Genomic DNA, 18,934 nt, shown 5'->3' on the forward strand with positions numbered 1-18,934 from the left:
GGGCTCCAGAATAGTAAGCATACCACGTGAAATATAAGTTATTCCTTCCTTTTAGAAGATTAAAATAACTTTACGAGAATTAAGGTACTAAAAATATTTAGATTCGAGTTTTTGAATTTTTCAATAATCAGCCTATATTAAATTACTGAAACTGATAAGAATATAGAAAGTACTGTTACAATTTTCGACGGAGTTAATAAAGTGACGAATAATAATAATTTTAACATCTAAGATAAAAAGAAAACGCAAAAGCCTTGCTTTTATTATTATTATATTTTGTTTGAAGTAGAGAACAAACAATACTATGTGTCTACAATAATCTATATCGTACAAAACATATCCGAGATAGCGTATCTATACATAATAATGAGGTTTAAAAATATAAGAAAATAGAAAACTCCTTAGTATGCGTGCGTTTGAAACACTTTTGATACTCTTACTGTTACAATTTTCGACTGAGTTACGATAGTGACGAAAAATGCCAATTTTAACATCTAAGAAAAAAATAATACACAAATTCCCAGCTTTTTTTTTTACGTGGAGAACAAACAATACCATGTGTCTACAATAATCTATACCTTACAAATATGCGAGACAGCGTATCTATACATAATAATGAGGCTTAAAAATATAAGCAAATAGCAAACTCATTAGTATGGGTGCGTTTGAAACACTTTTGATACTGCAGCTGACATCTTGATATAAAACTGCATGAAAATAAATTTCCCCTGAAACATACTACTACTCCTTAATGAGCCAGTGCGACCCAAATACGTCATCATTATCTTGACATTGAAATTGTATTGTGAACACGGTTCAAAACATTTAAAACTAAGGCGCGTCCGAAGCAGTCGCCCCAGGCCTTACTGAGAAGCAACATTACAATATCTGAATTAAATTTTACCGTGAAAGGAATACTTATCCTGTTTTGCTGTCCTGTTTTTGTATTTTGCAAGACAACGCGAAATTTAATATTAATTAAAAACTTGTTTGATACAGTTTCCAGTTTCAAACACTCCAAAATTTCCACATGAACGACAAAACTAAACTGAATTTTCTATAATTATCACGTTCAGAAATACAATTATGAAAATGAAAAAGCATCTAGTGTTTAATTCCACATTGCTGTTTGTAATGTTGATCGAATCTATTGGAGTTTCGGGCAAAGATTTGAGTGAAAATGAGCGGGCTGGCCGAGCGGCATTTGTTCAAAGACTATTGAATAAAAAAAAGTATTTGGAAGGGAGAGTGAAATTAGTTGGCGGGAATAAATATGAAGGTAAGATTGTCTATATCTATACTATAATATAATATTATAAAGAGGAAAGATTTGTTTGTTTGTTTGTTTCGAATAGGCTCCGAAACTAATGGACCGATTTGAAAAATAATTTTTCCATTAGAAGCCGACATTGTCCCTGATGAACATAGGCTACTTTTTTTATTATTTTTTTATTTATTATTTTTGGTTTCATGTGTGTTTTAATGTTTCCGAAGCGAGGGCGGGTCGCTAGTAATATTATAAAGAGGAAAGATTTGTTTGTTTGTATTGATTAGGCTCCGAAACTACTGAACCGATTTGAAAAAGTCTTTCACTGTTTGGAAGCAACACTATTCTCGAGTGACATACGCTATAATCTTTTTTGAAAAAAAATAGGGATCCTTACTTAACTCCAATAATGTAACCCAAGGTGTAAATAATTATCTAAAATATTATTTACATCGCGTGCCCTGAGAAAACTAGTAATGATAGAATAAAATAATGTACTACGACTTTGTAGAACACATTATTATTTACAAAAAGTGTCGCGACAGCATATGTGTGACTATTATAGTTTTGCCGCAATAAGTGCTCTTTTATTTCAAAAAAATAAAACAACGTCAAATATCGTTGAAAATTTTGTTAAAGACCCGAGCGAAGCCGATACGGGCCGGTAGTATTTTATATTCCTAATTCAAGTTGGTATAACGTCTTGTACCTTTAATCTCAGCAATCCGATGTCAGTCAATCATTTGGTCTGAGAAAATGTGGCTTGTCCTTTTTCTGAATCACTAACTTATTTATTTACTTTTTGTTGCTCGTTCAGGTGAATGAACTTACGAGTCACGGAGCCTATAGACATCATCAACTAAGCAATAAAGGAATAATAATCCTTTTTGTCTTTTATCGTTTCAGCGGTACCACCACTCCTTATAATATCTTGTCCATATGAAGTCGTCGTGGCCTAAAGGATAAGACGTCCGATGCATACGTATGTAGCGATGCACCGGTGTTCGAATCCCGCAGGCGGGTACCAATTTTTCTAATGAAATACGTACTTAACAAATGTTCACGATTGACTTCCAAGGTGAAGGAATAACATCGCGTAATAAAAATCAAACTCGCAAAATTATAATTTGCGTAATTACTGGTGGTAGGACCTCTTGTGAGTCCGCAGGGGTAGATACCACAATCCTGCCTATTTCTACCTTCGGTTTAAAGTGTGGGGCAGCCGTTGTAACTATACTTGAGACCTTAGAACTTATATCTCAAGATGGGTGGCGCATTCACGTTGTAGATGTCTATGAGCTCCAGTAACCACTTAACACCAGGTGGGCTGTGAGCTCGTCCACCCATCTAGGCAATAAAAAAAACATACCATTAACTTCTACGATTACATGATTCAAGGCAACGTGTACATCTATCACGCCGGTCGTTGGGGAGCTATTTGTGACGACAGCTGGGATGATGCGGCAGCTCAAATCGTATGTCGCGTGTTCAACAGGACTGGTTTTGCTACTCACGGAGGGCAATACGGTGAAGCAAAAGGTTTGTTTTATTCATACGCTTTTATTAGCTTCAGACGTAGGTATGTATGTTTGTAACGGAATCTTTGAACATGATTTTGACCCCCTTCAAAACGTCGGATTAACTCGAAATTTGGTATACTTATTAAGGACCGATGACAATTCAATACTAAAAAAAAATATTGACAAAAAAATATATTGAAAAAATTTAAAGTCAACTATAAAATGAAAAATAAATAATAGTTTAAAAAAACTAACAAAATACGCTTTTATAAAAAATCCAACTAAAATATAGAGAATAATGAATATATAGAAAATAAATTTTAATAAATTTAAATTAAAAATAGTGTAAGAAAAAATGATTTTATTGTAAAAAAAAGCGTGGGCTGCGTAAAAAAAGCGTTATTTCTTCTTCTCAGTCGCTTGCACTCTTGGCAGAGTGGTCTTGGTCATCATTTCGGATGGTGGTGCGATTCACAAGACGTCGTGCATCTTGCATTTTTTGTGTATCTTACCTAATTTATATTTCTAATACTTATTCACGTATATTTATCTGATGCTAGGTAACAACTTCTATCATTTATTTAACTCTCCAGAACGTGTTATTAGCATTTTACCACAGGTCCCATTCTGGTCCAGATTTGTCTATATCCACTTCCATATCAACTACCAAAATCTTTCCGAAAAACTCAACTCTGTCAGCCATGATGGCCCTGAATTCACTTTAGAATAAGTCTATGAATACAAATGTGGAGAGGGCGTATGGTAAAGCCCGCCAGGCTAGCTATCACCATCCTGTCTATTTTTATCGCAAAGCAACCATGCGTTCTGGTTTGGAATGTGATGCAGCTGTTACACAATACAATTGAGGCCTCGTGCCTCAAGACGGGTGCCAATATTTAACTTGTTAGGTCTATGGACCCCGGTAACCACTTAACCCAAGATGGACCGTGAGTTTTGGTTAAACACCCACACCCAGGAAACTCCATCCACTCTTTTATAAAGCAATACACATATGACGTCTCATCGGCTAGTCTCTAGATTCCCATTTCAACCAGCTAATCAGCGTCGAGGATAATATTATCGCTATAGTTTCGGTAATTGAAAATAAGCTTTAAATGCGAACGACATACACCGGCAATGATCATAACAACATTCACAGCCCTCCATTTATTTACTCTACAAAAAAGCCACATCTACTAAAACACTTATATTTGCTCTCCACTTTTTTTATAGAACAATTTTGGATGGATGACATGGTTTGTCAGGGTGATGAATCTTCACTGACCCAGTGCATATTCTCTGGCTGGGGTTCTTCAGACTGCACGCCTACTGAAGCAGCTGGAGTCAAATGCCGCAAACAAGAGACACATGTGCCATTAAATCTTTCCTCAAAGAAAAAAGCAGGAGTCCCACTACATGAAGTCTTAGATATTAGGTATACTAGTTTGAGACTAGTTGGCGGAAGAAATGCTCTGGAGGGCAGAGTGGAGGTACGACATTACTATATATCTGAAATCTTGCATTTCTCGAACTATTTGAGTGATAATATGAGTGATAATGTTGACTAATCCTAAAATCTAAACTAATCATTGACTAGCAGTAAAGCATTAGTAGCCACTAAAGAAGGTAGATAGAAATGGAGCATGCTTGGTTAGTTTAGTGTTTAGAACCAAATCAAAATGGCGGAGCGGTTTGAGGTTATTTTAACGCGAGGTTTTAAACTAATATTAGAACTCAATCTCCAGATCTATCACAATAATTACTGGGGAAGCCTATGCCCAGACGGCTGGACGATCTATGAAGCTGCAGCTACCTGTCGCCATTTAGGCCTAGGATATGCGGAGCAAGCCCTACAGACGGATTATTTCGGAAGCTCAAAGATTGTTCTTAGCGGAGTGGAATGTCAAGGCAACGAGACGAACCTATTAATGTGTCGACATCAGAAATATGGCAACGTTACGTGCCCAGGGACAGTTGGTAAGTCAAAAATAGATTTCGATAAACTTAATTTGAAATGAGAAGAGCGGCTTATGGAAAACATTATATAAAAACCAGCGAATAATCTACCTTACTACAAACTTCTCAATTCTTTGTTTATTTTTTCATAATAGATGAGATGACACATCCCATGAGATAAAGCAGCACCTGATTTTGGGTGATTACGGAACCCATAAATATCACTACATAAATACCGCATGGTCATGAGGTGTCGTAAAAGGCGACTAAAGGATTTCACTGAAAACTTTATTTCTCTAAGTATTATAACAGCGGATTGCGATAACCAAACGACTTTTAAATGGTAAGCGCGGACGGTTAATTATCACCATCCTGGGTATTTCTGCCACAAAGCAGTCAATCATTTCGGTTGGAAGGGTGTGTCAGCTGTTATACAACACAGTTGAGACTTAGACCTCAAGGCGGGTGGTGGTATTCATGAGGTGGCACCAGTAGTAGCACTTAGATTTAAATTGAAAGAAAGTCTGCAGCAATTAAACTACTTTTCTAATGTTTGAAAATGTTTTAATCGCATTGTACGGATTAATTCACATATTCACACATGTATTGACATAAAATATATAAAAGCATAAAGATTTAAAGAAAACCTTTTTTTTTTCAACATTTAACTAATTATCTTTTACGAAATGATTTGATACGATCGTTAATTGTAATCGTTTATCAAAATTTGCAACGATGGGCACGTTAGAACCATTTTAATTACTGAATAGATCATGGACGTAATATTGTTTTTCTAGTATTTTTTAATTTTTTATTTATTACTTAGATGGATGGACGAGCTCACAGCCCACCTGGTGTTAAGTGGTTACTGCAGCCCATACACATCTACAACGTAAATGCGCCACCCACCTCGAGATTAAGTTCTAAGGTCTCAGTATAGTTACAACGGCTACCCCACCCTTCGAACCGAAACGCATTACTGCTTCACGACGGAAATAGGCGGGGTGGTGGTACCTACCCGTGCGGACTCCCAAGAGGTCCTACCACCAGTGAGTATCTAATCAATTTATGATTCACGGCTTATACATGATTAAAATCTTCAAACTATGTATATATAATTGGCTTATTTAAGACCACACTTATTACCACTTTGCCTGATTCTGCCGCCAAGTAGTACTGCCTTCCGGTCTTAAGGATGTCAAGCTCGTTATACTAAACAATTTAAACTTAGAACTCATTTTTCATGGTTAGTGCGGGCATTTATGTACATTATTTCATGTATGGTTTCTGATATGTCCTGAACATCAGATGGAATGTAAGTCCGTTTAGCGCTCTTGCCAATAAAAAAAGTATACGCGCCGAGATTTCTGAAACCTTATTTTCCTTATCATCAAGTAAGCCGAAAGATCTTTTATACCTCAGTTTAAAAGCGTCCAAACTAAATTAATAGCATAAAATGATATTGAACACGATTATTAAGACCGAATTGGCAGATTGCAACATCCCCCATTATTGGCACGAACTAGCGTCTATTATTATATAATTAGATTAAGACTCAAACCGACAGCCTCAAGGTAGCCAGCGACATTTAGGCTATATGTGTATATATGTATGTCTAGTATCAAATAAGCACCACGGTTTTATAAGCAGAAAAATATTCATCAAATTTAACAGAATTTATAAGAATTATATATCGTCAATGCTCAATGTAATAAATAAAATTAATCTGAAAACATTAATCTGTGCATCGTCTCGTGAACTCTGTGAGCACAGAACTATTATTAAATACTACGATAAGTTTTATTAATGTATATTTTTAGCAAACAATGCACGGATTTAATTGTGTATTATAACAAAAACTTTAACAAATAGGGCCCGAATTTTTTGTTTCTCGTAGCTCATTTACTTTTCTTAGAACTTTGGGTAATGCCTCTGTAGTTGTTACTTGTGAGAACTGAAGATTTAGACAGCTCTAACCAAACTATAAGCAAAAATACCATTTATCCTACTATTATTTCTCCTTGTTGACTGTTTTTCAATGTTAATTGTGTTTGCAATAAAGTATACACACACTATCTCTGTTCAAAAATGGGTTATAATTTATAATAAGTTATAATTTATCTTATTTTTTTATTGCATAGATGGGTGGGCGAGCTCATACCCCACCTGGTGTTAAGTGGTTACCTACCTACCTTGAAATATGAGTTCTAAGGTCTCAGTATAGTTACAGGTATGTACGAATATATGTGTATGCATAAAAGTATAGTTTTCGACAGGATATTCATGTGGCATAATGAAATATAAAATATTAATATTAAGAATCAGTCGCTAGCGCATGGCGACGCGTCGCCACACCGTACACACTAATACATATAGACTGTATAATCGTACACCAAATAGCGTGGCGTCACGTCGCCACAGCATGCGTCGCCAGGCCAGCAATCGGCTTTACGTGCGGCTATAGATGAATTAGATGAATCAATGATAGATGAATGAAGCTCATAATTTTGGGTCGCATAGATTGCAACCGCGCCGTAGACAGAACACCAGCCAGACGGGGTCAAATCCGGTTAAGAAGCGGTTGGTGATATTCTATAGGTACCATGTGGTCTATGCCACCCATGACCGAACACCATAGAGGAAAGTCACATATGATCGCAATCCTCAGCAGTGAAGAAACGATGAAGAAGAGAGATGCTTCACATTAACAAGGGATACAAAAGTTCAACGACTAACAAAATCTCTCGGTAGGTCACGTCGCAGCGGTAATATGTACCCAAAAATTGGCCGATTTGGAGCTTGACACTGCAGCCATAGAACACACCGCCCATTTACAAGACGTTCCAATGTACCAGCTCACTTGCGCTATGGAAGAAAACTGCTTGACGAAGTCAGCCTATGAGGTACTGCGTCCAATGCAAAAGGGATTTTTTGCCCTACCTATTCGCTGGTAGCCTTAAGAGCTATTACAGCTTAGTAAGATATAACTGTTACTGTAAATATTAAAATCTTTATATGAAATCAATTGGCTTGGATATACTCAAAAAAATTTTTCGGAATATTTTTGTCCGTAATAATTCGTACTATAAATTTAATAAGCCTTCCAAGTCAGGCGATATGAAATGCTTATAGCATTTGTCAAGTCATCAATTATCAAGTATGTTAAAGAAAAGGTGCCTTTGATCTTTTTAAGATTTTTACACGCTTTATATTAGCTTCACTTGTATGTATGTCTGTATGTTTGTAACTGACTCCTTTAGACGCGATTTTGACCCACTTTAAGCGGCCAGATTTTATTCAAACTTTGTAGATTTATCGAGGACCGATGACAATACACTAATTTGATAAGATTATTCCATTATTCAATTTGCAAAATAAGATTTTTGCCAATTTATATAATTATTATCTTTAGTCGATAAGGCAGGAATTGATGTTAAAGTACTTAATAGTTTTAAAAATACGCTTTTATAGAAAATTGAACTAAAAAATGAAAAAAGAAAAATAGTTTAAAAAAACTAAGATATTATTGAAATAATAATTCTTCTACTCATATCTGTCAGAAAAATATTTATAACTAATAAGACCATGCACCTCACGCTTTTTTTTTAATAAAATATATTGTACACTATTTTCAATTTAAATTTATTAAAGTTTATTTTCTATTTTTTACTTGAATTTTATACCTACATATAAAGCGTGTTTATATTTTTTTAAACTATTATTTATTTCTTAAAGTTCTAGATTTTTATAACTGCGTCTTAGATGTTTAATCTTTTTATTCATTTAATTAGACGCAAAAAACCAACCCAAATTGGCAATATGAAAGCAGAAGGCTATTGCGTTTCACAGCAGCCTCTCTCAACATCGGAAACGATGAATTCAGGCCGTATTTACCGAAGCATTTGTGGCAATGGCATCTTTGTCATATGTAAGTTGAAAGTTAAGTAATATTATTATACGGTAGACTCACTGGGCTGTTATATATATCATATCAATCAAGAAACTTGTGGTAATTTTTGTATATTTATCGATAAAACTCGAATCATTTTAGAATAAAAGGATAAACTGATTAAAGGATAAACTTTTTACTTCTTCTTCTTTTGCCACACTATGAACAGTATGAACAAATTAAGCCCAATGCGTATCCATATTGTATTGTCGCCTATCTGACCTCATCTCTCTTTCGGAACGATATGCTTGGGATTGACGAGATTCTAATTCTATTAAATAAACATCAGAGTTCACGATCCACCTAGTGAAGTTACCACACTTCATTGACAAAATAAAGTGGATAGGGCCACCTATACTGATACAAGAGATTAAAATATCTATAGTATTCTAATACGGGGATAGCCGAATGGAACACACCAAATTGATGGACTCGGTGACGAAGTTGTTGATGCATCGGACTTCAGGGCCATTAGTCGTGGGTTCGATTCCCAAATTTAATAGATTCCTTACAGCAAAGAATAAATGTTCGCGTGCAACGGAATTAGCAGAAATTCGACTACGGTACATCTATAGTGCGCATATTATCATCTCTGATGTGTGTTTTTATACCATTCTTAGAAGAAAAGTCTCTAAGTAAACTCTTACTTTGTATAAATAAATAAATAACTGGAACAAATCACCCACGATCATCCTGCTCCAACTTAGGATTCCCTGTGTTATGGGTACCAGAGATTGATAAATATACATATATATATTTTAAATACATAAATAATAGACACCCAAAGATAAAGAGCAAATGAACCTGTTCATCACACAATGTTTGCCCGATGTGAGAATCAAACTCTCGGCGCAAAGTCAGGACGCTACTTACTGTCCCACCGAGTCAGTCATATCTATCTATAAATGAATTGCTGTTCGTTAGTCTCGCTAAAACTCGAAAACGGCTGCTCCCGATTTGGTCTTGAATTATTTGTGGAAGTCCAGAGAAGGTTTAAAAGGTAAATAAAAATAACAATTTTGTTTTTCCTTTGATGTGTCCCCCGTCGGACGGATTAGTTTTGTTTGTTTTAAGTTTATTTTAAACAAAAGTTTAGGTCTCTTATTTATCGATTGAGGCACTACGAAGTCTGCAGGGTCAGCTAGTAAAACAATAAAATTCATTCATCATCAAATTCTAGGCACTACCACAGTATGGAAGTGTTTGCTACTTTCGATGTCTTCGATGCGTCAGGCCGAAGAGTCGCAGAAGGCCATAAAGCTTCGTTCTGCTTAGAGGATAACACGTGCATGCCTGGAGTGGAAAAAAAGTATTCCTGCAAGAACTATGGAGATCAAGGTAGCTTGATTTTTTTATTTTTTGATTGAAAGCCTACAGGCTTTTATGATCTATTCGCGGATCCCTTTCCATGAAGAAATAAGGTCGTGTAATAAAAATCACACCACCAACATTTTGTACTATAATTTACAATAAAACTATTCTTATTAGAAAAACTAGCGACCCGCCCTCGCTTCGCTTCGGAAACATTAAAACACACATGAAACCAAAAAAATAAATAAAAAAAAATTAAAAAAGTAGCCTATGTTCATCAGGGACAATGTCGGCTTCTAATGGAAAAAGAATTTTTCAAATCGGTCCAGTAGTTTCGGAGCCTATTCGAAACAAACAAACAAACAAATCTTTCCTCTTTATAATATTATAGTATAGATATAGATTGGTACCTATTTTCTTCATAAGCAGGAGCCCGAACGATGTAAGAGATATCCGCGCCTAGGGAGTACGCGGGATTCACGGTCTGCAGATGTTCCGAGAAGACCGCTGGCCCAAGCATGAATTCACAAAACCTTCGCACTCTAACCGTTCCCTCGCCAGGCGCTGCGCCCCAAAAAAATTATACCCTACTACTGGATACAAACATTGGCGCAGTCCCATCACTCGATACGAATACGTCAGGCGTTTTTTTATACGTCAATTTAATATAATTATGTATGTTGCAAATTATCGTGTACCTAAATTGGAAAAGAACAAACCCTGAGTTTAGCTGCATCTCGTATCGTTGGTAAAACTATAACGAATTAAATTAGCTCTACAACTACTCATTAAATTAGAGTTTGTTATGTTTTTCAGGTGTTTCAGTGAACTGTTCGGATGTTTATCATTACAATATTGACTGTCAGTGGGTGGATGTGAGTGATGTGGAGCCAGGCGATTACACGTTAAAGGTATAAATCGCACCTTTATAGAGACCCAACTCAAAATATGTGTTTTTTTGGAAAACATCGAATAAAGTTTTCAAACCGAAAAGACGTAGAGGAGGGGGACGGAGTGAAAGAGACCGATAGATAAGTTTGTCCCTTTATAAGCTACTTTGGTCATTTGATTATTAACAGTCGCTGAAAAAGTTCTTTCTAGGTCAATTTTTGAATTAAAGTCGAAATCCAGAAATTTCGAAATAGGTCTTTATAATTCTTCTTCTTCTTCTTATTTGTCGTTGCCTCATTACTGAGGGTCGTGACCACCTTGGTCCAGTTTTTGCACCAGCTTCCTCCAGTGTTGCCTGCATTCGGCCTGCTTAATGGCGCCCGGGACGCTGGTGTTTGTGGTCTCCTTGATAATGTCCACCTGGTTGGCAATCTTCCTCGACTTCTCTTTCCTTCCACGTGACCTACAACTATTAGTTTTTCCAAGTTCTCAGGATTTTGTCGGGCCACGTGTCCGAAGTAAAGGTATTATTTATTATAAATTTCTAAAAGTACGAAATGTTTTGTCCTATTGGTGAGCATCATAGATATAAATTGGGGTCTTCTACATATTTGCAGAAAACCATTTCGCATGAATTCGGATACAGCGTTTATTTTTAGGTCACACGAAATATTACTTCACAAATGTATCGTAGTGTAGTATCACTATCGAATCGAAAAATTGGGTATTTTTGTGTCTCTAATGACCTAATATCCGCACATAGATCAAATCGTCATTATGTTACATAATACGGTTTTTTTTTTGTTATATTGTATCTTGTAATCTTTTTTTTGTAATCCTTTTTGTAAATGTAATTTTGAAAAACATTATACAAATCTATAGAGGATCTTGAAGCACTCTTCTTCCAAAGCTTCTTGTATTCACTTGGTTGTGATCCATTAGATGCTTAGCAAAATTATTTGGGTGGAATTCTAATCTTTCAAGGCTCTATAGATTATTTCATCTTTCACTTTTATGACTGATTCTTTCATTTGTAACAATCATAGCGCGCTCAACACCGTCCAGAGCGTTTTTACTGAAAACAATTCTATCATAGCAATTTGTTTTTGAATTCCCAAAAAAATGTGACGCCTGGCAGATGTGAAACATCGACATTATTTTGTAAAAGTAATATACAGAAAAGAACAGATTGTGACAGGAACTAAATATGTCATAATGATAAAATAAAATATTACGAAAAAATAATTTGTTTTCAAGTAAAACACATGTTATGTTTACTGTACTAAACAAAAAAACAACACTGTATACACTACGGAGTATACACTATAGGTATCCGTGCTCAGTGTAGCGAGAGAGATGGCTTAACGCCGGATCGAGTGGGAGAGAATCGCACAGTCGATTGGGCATGGCGACGCGTCGCCACGGCATGCGTCGCCACGCCAGAAATCGGTTTTACGTGTGGCTATAGATGTTTCACATCAAAATCCGTTAATATGATGAAACGTTTTCAAACAGGTGGCAGTGAACCCTCACGCGCGAATAGCAGAACAAAATTACCACAATAACGCGGCGTCTTGCAGACTGCGTCTTTCTGAACTCTATGCTGCAGTATACGGATGTAAACGCGAAAGGCCTTAGCTTGTAATCGTCACTGTAAGAACAGAATGTTTGTAACAGATTTAAAACTGCCCTGCTAACCGACAAAAATCGTTCGAAATCTAACCTATGACGTCATTTGGGGCCAAAAAAACGACATAACGTCCAGCCACATAATTTATCATTATTTATTAAAACTCAAACTCTTTATAAGACAATCAACTAATTATTTAACAGAAATAATGATTGGATGATCGCTTAAATATAAATAATGTCTAAAGACTAGTTGTTAGATTGTTTTGTGATTGCTATCCCCCTTCGTACTAACTGTAAATTATTATTGTAAATTAATGCCTGCTGGGGTTAAGCCTTTTGTTATTTCTGGAGCGAAACAATTATGTGATATAGCCTGTAGGTCGGCTTAGTAGTCGTTCTCATGACTATAACCTCAAAGCTGGCAGACATATTGAGGCATTACAATTAAAAAAAAAACTAAATGAATTTTGAATCTTTATTAACTAATTCTTATAAATTACGTATCACAATTGGTCATTGCAAAAAAATATTTTAAATATAACATTTTTAGTCTTAAATTGATGTCCGTTTTTTGTACCATTAATTAAACCTTAGCGATATTGATAAGTTTATTGTACTTATTGTGTAACAGTAACAAATTGTAGAACAATTATTGTAAGCGGTATTCGAACCTTTCCCAGAAATAAAAATAAATGGTAGCATCGCTGAGGCGATAAACCGCATGTAAATCCTTTTTTGGTATTTGATAGCTACCCCCACCACCAGATATGAAAGACATCCAAATGACTCGACATATTTCTGGACATAAATTCGGATATCCACGATTTAAACCCTCCAAATTGAACTTTTGAAATTTTAATTGATGATAACTGCATATTGCTTAAACCACTATTTTTAGTGAAGACAGTTTTAGTACATAATTGATCTAAAGGTTATATAAATCGAGACCTCATTAAGACAAATAAATTTTACAGGAATGAGAGTTAAGGCAAAAAAGTAGTCCGGTCCAGACCTTAACTTTAAAAGTTCGGATTTATCAAAATATTTCTCAGAAGTGTCTCATTTAACTATTCATTCAATTATTAAATGTATCTTTTGTTAAGAAAGGTTTTCAGTGACTTTATATAATGTCGATTTGGTTGAAAAATAAAAGAAATAAAATTGAATTGAAATTAAATAAAAATGATATTTTTTTTTCCATTTTTAAATCAATATTTAAAGCTTAAATTTGAATTAAAAATATCCCATCAGTGATATTAAACAGTCGCTTCTAAAATGATATTTTTTATCTTGTAATATTGGAAAATTTTTACCCCATCAAAAGCTTAAGGAATAAATATACTAACTAAACCCCCTAAGACAATAAGCGTACATCAATAACACTATTCACAATTCATATTATATAAAAACCACAGACGAAATGTATTTTCAGTACGTATACATTTAGAAAATTCGATTCTTATTGATTCATGTTAATCTATCTAACTCTTAAGGCTTCGTTAAACAGAACGCGTAATTAACGCGCGTCAGAACGCTAAACTGACGGCGCGCTATGACGCCGAGATGTGTTGTATGGTAACATACGTCAAACAGAGGCCCAGCGCTAGCAGTACGCAACGCTCTGTCGTGGCGTTAGGACGCTTTGACGTTAGGCGTTGTAATTTTTAAAGTTTTTTTTATTTTAGCGTCCGAGTGAATGTGTATTAAAATACTGGATAATGCCCGAAAAATTGATACAAATTGTTAGAAAATCCCATGCTTATACAATGCCACATCTGAATCACTCGACATCATGAAAAGAGCGCGACGTTAAAACGCAGCGCTAAGTACGCATTCTGTTTGACGAAGCCTTTAAGTTTTATCAATTTGAAAAGTAATTTTGATTAACTTATTTTTTGTCATCCCATTAATAGAATTTTCATCATACATTATCTCAAAAAATGTAGGTGGATCTGATTAAACAGACATTTTCATACAACACCCTAGAAATCTATTACAACATTTCAAAATCGAACTTATAACAATTAAAAATAGGTTTCAAATTTATTCCACAGGTCTAATTAGAAACATGACCGCCTTCCGTGATAATATTAACACTGAATATAAGGTATGTTCAGACCTCAGATTAGCCTTTCTTAAATTTAAGTAGTAAAATACTTGTGGTCAAATAAATAGCTATCCAAATTCCGGTTGATATGAATCCAGAGTAGACAGTGGGTACATTGATAGTCCAACCTCTCTGTAGCATCGATCTGAGAGACTCTGTAGATTTCGTAAGCGGAAGAATGTAGCTGATCCACTGTAGAATCAGGTGCATACCTGTAAGATTATTTTTACTATTACATACTTTATAATTAGGTATTTGTATGGGACGATTGACAAAGAAAATTTCATCTCTCTAAACTCTAAAATACTCAACTCTAAAATTGATTATTTTATCAATTTGTTATCTAATAAATAAAAGTGCTTATGACTGAAATCTTAAAATCATAATAGGGTAGTTTGAATTTCAGCTACGCAATACTAACTGCTACAAATAATAACAACTGGTAAATGAAATGGTTGGAAATAGTGGAGACTTTGAAAATCAATGTAAGACTTTTTTATTACTTAGATGGGTGGACGAGCTCACAGCCCACCTGGTGTTAAGTGGTTACTGGAGCCCATAGACATCTACAACGTAAATGCGCCACCCACCTTGAGATATAAGTTCTAAGGTCTCAGTATAGTTACAACGGCTGCCCCACCCTTCAAACCGAAACGCATTACTGCTTCACGGCAGAAATAGGCGGGGTGGTGGTACCTACCCGTGCGGACTCCCAAGAGGTCCTAACACCGGAAAACCTACCACCTACCACCACCTTTAGCAGTAACCTTAATTCTGGAATGAAATAAAATGAAGTGAAGAAATACTATTTGATATTTCATAATAAATACCTTCAACGGGCCATATGATGCCGCAAAGTAACACCATCGGCAGGAACGAGCCAAGAGCCAGGTAAGTAGCTGTTCTGTCGGTGTCACAAACACAGGACACGACGAAACCTTAACAAATAATCAGAATTATTAGTTAGGAACGAACGATTCAAGCAGCTGGCAGTAACTGGAGGCTGTAGAACCGAAGATCGGGTTAAATGGCGAGCTTTGGGGGAGGCTTATGCGCAGCAGTGGACTGCCGCAGGCTGATGATGATGATAATTTTTTTTATTGCTTAGTTGGGTGGACGAGCTCACAGCCCAGCTGATCTTAAGTGGTTACTGGAGCCTAAAGACATCTACAACATAAATGCGCCACACATCTTGAGATATAAGTTCTAAGGTCTCAGTATAGTTATAACGGCTGCCCCACCCTTCAAGCCGAAACGCATTACTGCTTCACGGCAGAAATAGGCGTGGTGGTGGTACCTACCCGTGCCGACTCATAAAAGGTCCTACCACCTGATGACCACATGATGATGAGCGATACAATATTTACAATTACTATACGTGTCGAGAAATGTATGGCTATTTGGTTTTAAACGACACTTTTGCAACTTTACAGGAGAGTCATTTAAAATTTAGAAAAAATATCATAACCAAAAAACCTCCTCGGCTATTTGAAGTAAGCTTAATTGAAGTTTTTTCTTTTTATTGCCCTTGTAGGCAGACGAGCGTACAGCCCACCTGATGGTGAGTGGTTACCGTCGCCCATGGACTTCAGCAATGCCAGGGGCAGAGCCAAACCGCTGCCTACCGAAAAGTACGATTAAAAGCGTCGAATTGTTGATACTAATACTAAACAAAACGGCTTTTAATTAGAAAGATAAATGTCGTTAAACCAAATAGCCTTTCTCCCTCGATATCTAGTAACTATATCTTATTATATATAAATTATTTGATATTATTGGATATTCTGTCATCATTATCCTGCCCTTCTCCCAGTCGCCTCTGGTCGACGCAAAATGTTCTCTCCTTCCATACTCTTCTATCATATACAATTTCTTCGCTCACTCCCCTCTTAACCATATCGTCTTTCACACAATCCATCAATTTCTTCTTAGGTCTACCTTTTCCTCTATATCCTTCCACATTCATAGTTAACATTAATTTACCAACCTCATTTATTGGATATTCTATATTAACTGATTTATTGATTACTGGTAGTAGGACCTCTTGGGAGTCCACACGGGTAGGTACCACCACCCCGCCTATTTCCGCCGTGAAGCAGTAATGCGTTTCGGTTCGAAGGGTGGGGTAGCCGTTGTAACTATACTGAAACCTTAGAACTTATATCTCGAGGTGGGTGGCGCATTTACGTTGTAGATGTCTATGGGTTTCAGTAACCACTTAACATCAGGTGGGCTGTGAGCTCGTCCATCCATATAAGCAATAAAAAAAAAATAAAAAAATCTGAAAAATGTTAAGCTAGGTAACCTTAATTTGTTATTCTATATTAGGTTTAGCACAATTAGTTTCCAGTTTAAAGACGAAACGAACCATGGCTCAAGTTGCTCAAACAATGTTTTTGCTTAACTATGAGTCTCTGCTATTTCGTTTTGTATTTATATTTTTGTTATCAGCTTCTCGCCATAACATAGTCCTTAATGGGGTTTTTGCTAACGAAGGCAAAGAGCGTCTGATCTTGTGTTAGTTGAGTAATTAATGATCACATTCCCTAAAGAAATATTTCTAGCTAACTGTATTCGTACCGCCTCCTATAGATACTAAAGTATTAAGCTGCGTTCATACTCCGCTATACTATAGTGCCATATAGTATAGCATATATGCCATATACTATAGTGCCATATAGTATAGCAGCGTATACTGCCAATAATATTTTTTTTATTGCTTAGATGGTTGGACGAGCTCACAGCCCACCTGGTGTTAAATGGTTACTGGAGCCCATAGACATCCACGACATAAATGCGCCACCCACCTTGAGATACAACTTCTAAGGTCTCAAGTATAGTTACAACGGGTGCCCCACCCTTCAAACCGAAACGCATAACTGCTTCACGGCAGAAATAGGCAGGGTGGTGGTACCTACCCGCGCGGACTCACAAGAGGTCCTACCACCAGTAATTACGCAAATTATAATTTTGCGGGTTTCATTTTTATTACACGATGTTATTCCTTCGCCGTGGAAGTCAATCGTGAACATTTTTTGAGTACGTATTTCATTAGAAAAATTGGTACCCGCCTGCGGGATTAGAACACCGGTGCATCACTTCAACATGAATGCACCGGACCTCTTATCCGTTAGGCCACGACGACTACCACACTTACTTACTGACTTACTTAAATGTAATTTTAGTGAAAAGTAATTTCATCATTGACTATGGTATTTTTGTTCCTATACTTAATGCCAAAAAAAATTTTAAAGGCGATTGCATGCAGCAGAGATGCGAATGTTGCGATGGATGTGTGGAGTAACGAGAATGCATAGAATACGGAATGAATATGTTAGAGGAAGTCTGAAAGTGGCAACTGTGACAGAGAAACTGAGGAGTGCGCGTTTGGGATGGTATGGACATGTGATGAGACGAAATGAAAATGAGGTTGTTAAGAGAGTGTTAACTATGAATGTGGAAGGATTTAGAGGAAGAGGTAGACCTAAGAAGAAATGGATGGATTGTGTGAAAGACGATATGGGTAGGAGGGGAGTGAGCGAAGAAATGGTATATGATAGAAGAGTATGAAAGGAGCAAACATGTTGCGCCGACCCCAGGTGACTGGGAGCAGGGCAGGATAATGATGATGATGACTTAAAGCCAAAAAAAAATTAAAAAAAAAAAGTACATTTTCAAATGTTTTCAATGAAATTACTGCTCATTCGAAATCCAAACATAGCACCGTCCAATCTATACCATGATACAATTAATCCAATCATTTAACTCGCTACAAGGGAAACCTTTTACTGAGGGGTACGTCCGTGCCTTACGCCGCCCGCAACACTACGTGTTCTGTTTGTGTGAAATCAATCAATCAAGCTTTGAGCGTTCAAAACTACATTGTCGGGACAAGCGGTGGAACGAAGGTCAAAAGAACATCAGGCCAAAGTCTATTGGTTAAATTCACGATACTGCTGTTTGTATCGAATAATTACCATCCGATTTAGCTTCATATTTGGATGAAGTATTCATGTTAAATGAATGGTAAATTAACGAAATATTAATTGCATTAGAATACCAAATATAGTCACGTAAAGTATGGCCCAATGCGGGAAAATCGTTCATTGTCTTTACTGATGTTAGGACCAGTTATGAGTCCGCACGGGTAGGTAACACCACCCCGCCTATTTCTGCCGTGAAGCAGCAATGCGTTTGGGTTGAAGGGTGGGGCAGCCGTTGTAACTATACTTGAGACCTTAGAACTTATATCTCAAGGTGGGTGGCGCATTTACGTCGTAGATGTCTATGGGCTCCAGTAG

At 36.4% G+C, this 18,934-nt stretch overlaps 2 protein-coding genes across 2 annotated transcripts in view; one reads left to right on the forward strand and one right to left on the reverse strand.

Annotated features, from left to right (window-relative positions):
- Positions 1 to 794: 794 nt before the first annotated feature.
- LOC101739481 (lysyl oxidase homolog 3) lies at positions 795 to 13,709 on the forward strand. The gene is made up of 9 exons (XM_004932990.4): positions 795 to 1,279; positions 2,666 to 2,806; positions 4,021 to 4,277; positions 4,533 to 4,764; positions 7,495 to 7,646; positions 8,535 to 8,671; positions 9,873 to 10,030; positions 10,820 to 10,914; positions 12,410 to 13,709. Exons 1-9 carry the CDS (start codon positions 1,087 to 1,089, stop codon positions 12,530 to 12,532), a joined length of 1,488 nt encoding a protein of 495 aa, XP_004933047.1. The 5' UTR covers positions 795 to 1,086; the 3' UTR covers positions 12,533 to 13,709.
- The window catches only part of LOC101739337 (ABC transporter G family member 23), a 73,027-nt gene continuing 67,080 nt past the window's right edge, over positions 12,988 to 18,934 (reverse strand). The window contains exons 15-16 of the mRNA XM_062676285.1: positions 15,464 to 15,571; positions 12,988 to 14,845 (exon numbers count right to left, since the gene is read on the reverse strand). Coding sequence (XP_062532269.1) covers positions 14,652 to 14,845; positions 15,464 to 15,571 — 302 coding nt within the window. The 3' untranslated portion in view covers positions 12,988 to 14,651. The remainder of the gene's footprint in view (positions 14,846 to 15,463; positions 15,572 to 18,934) is intronic.

This window comes from Bombyx mori, chromosome 26, assembly GCF_030269925.1.
Source record: "Bombyx mori chromosome 26, ASM3026992v2".
Taxonomy (NCBI): Eukaryota; Metazoa; Arthropoda; class Insecta; order Lepidoptera; family Bombycidae; genus Bombyx; species Bombyx mori.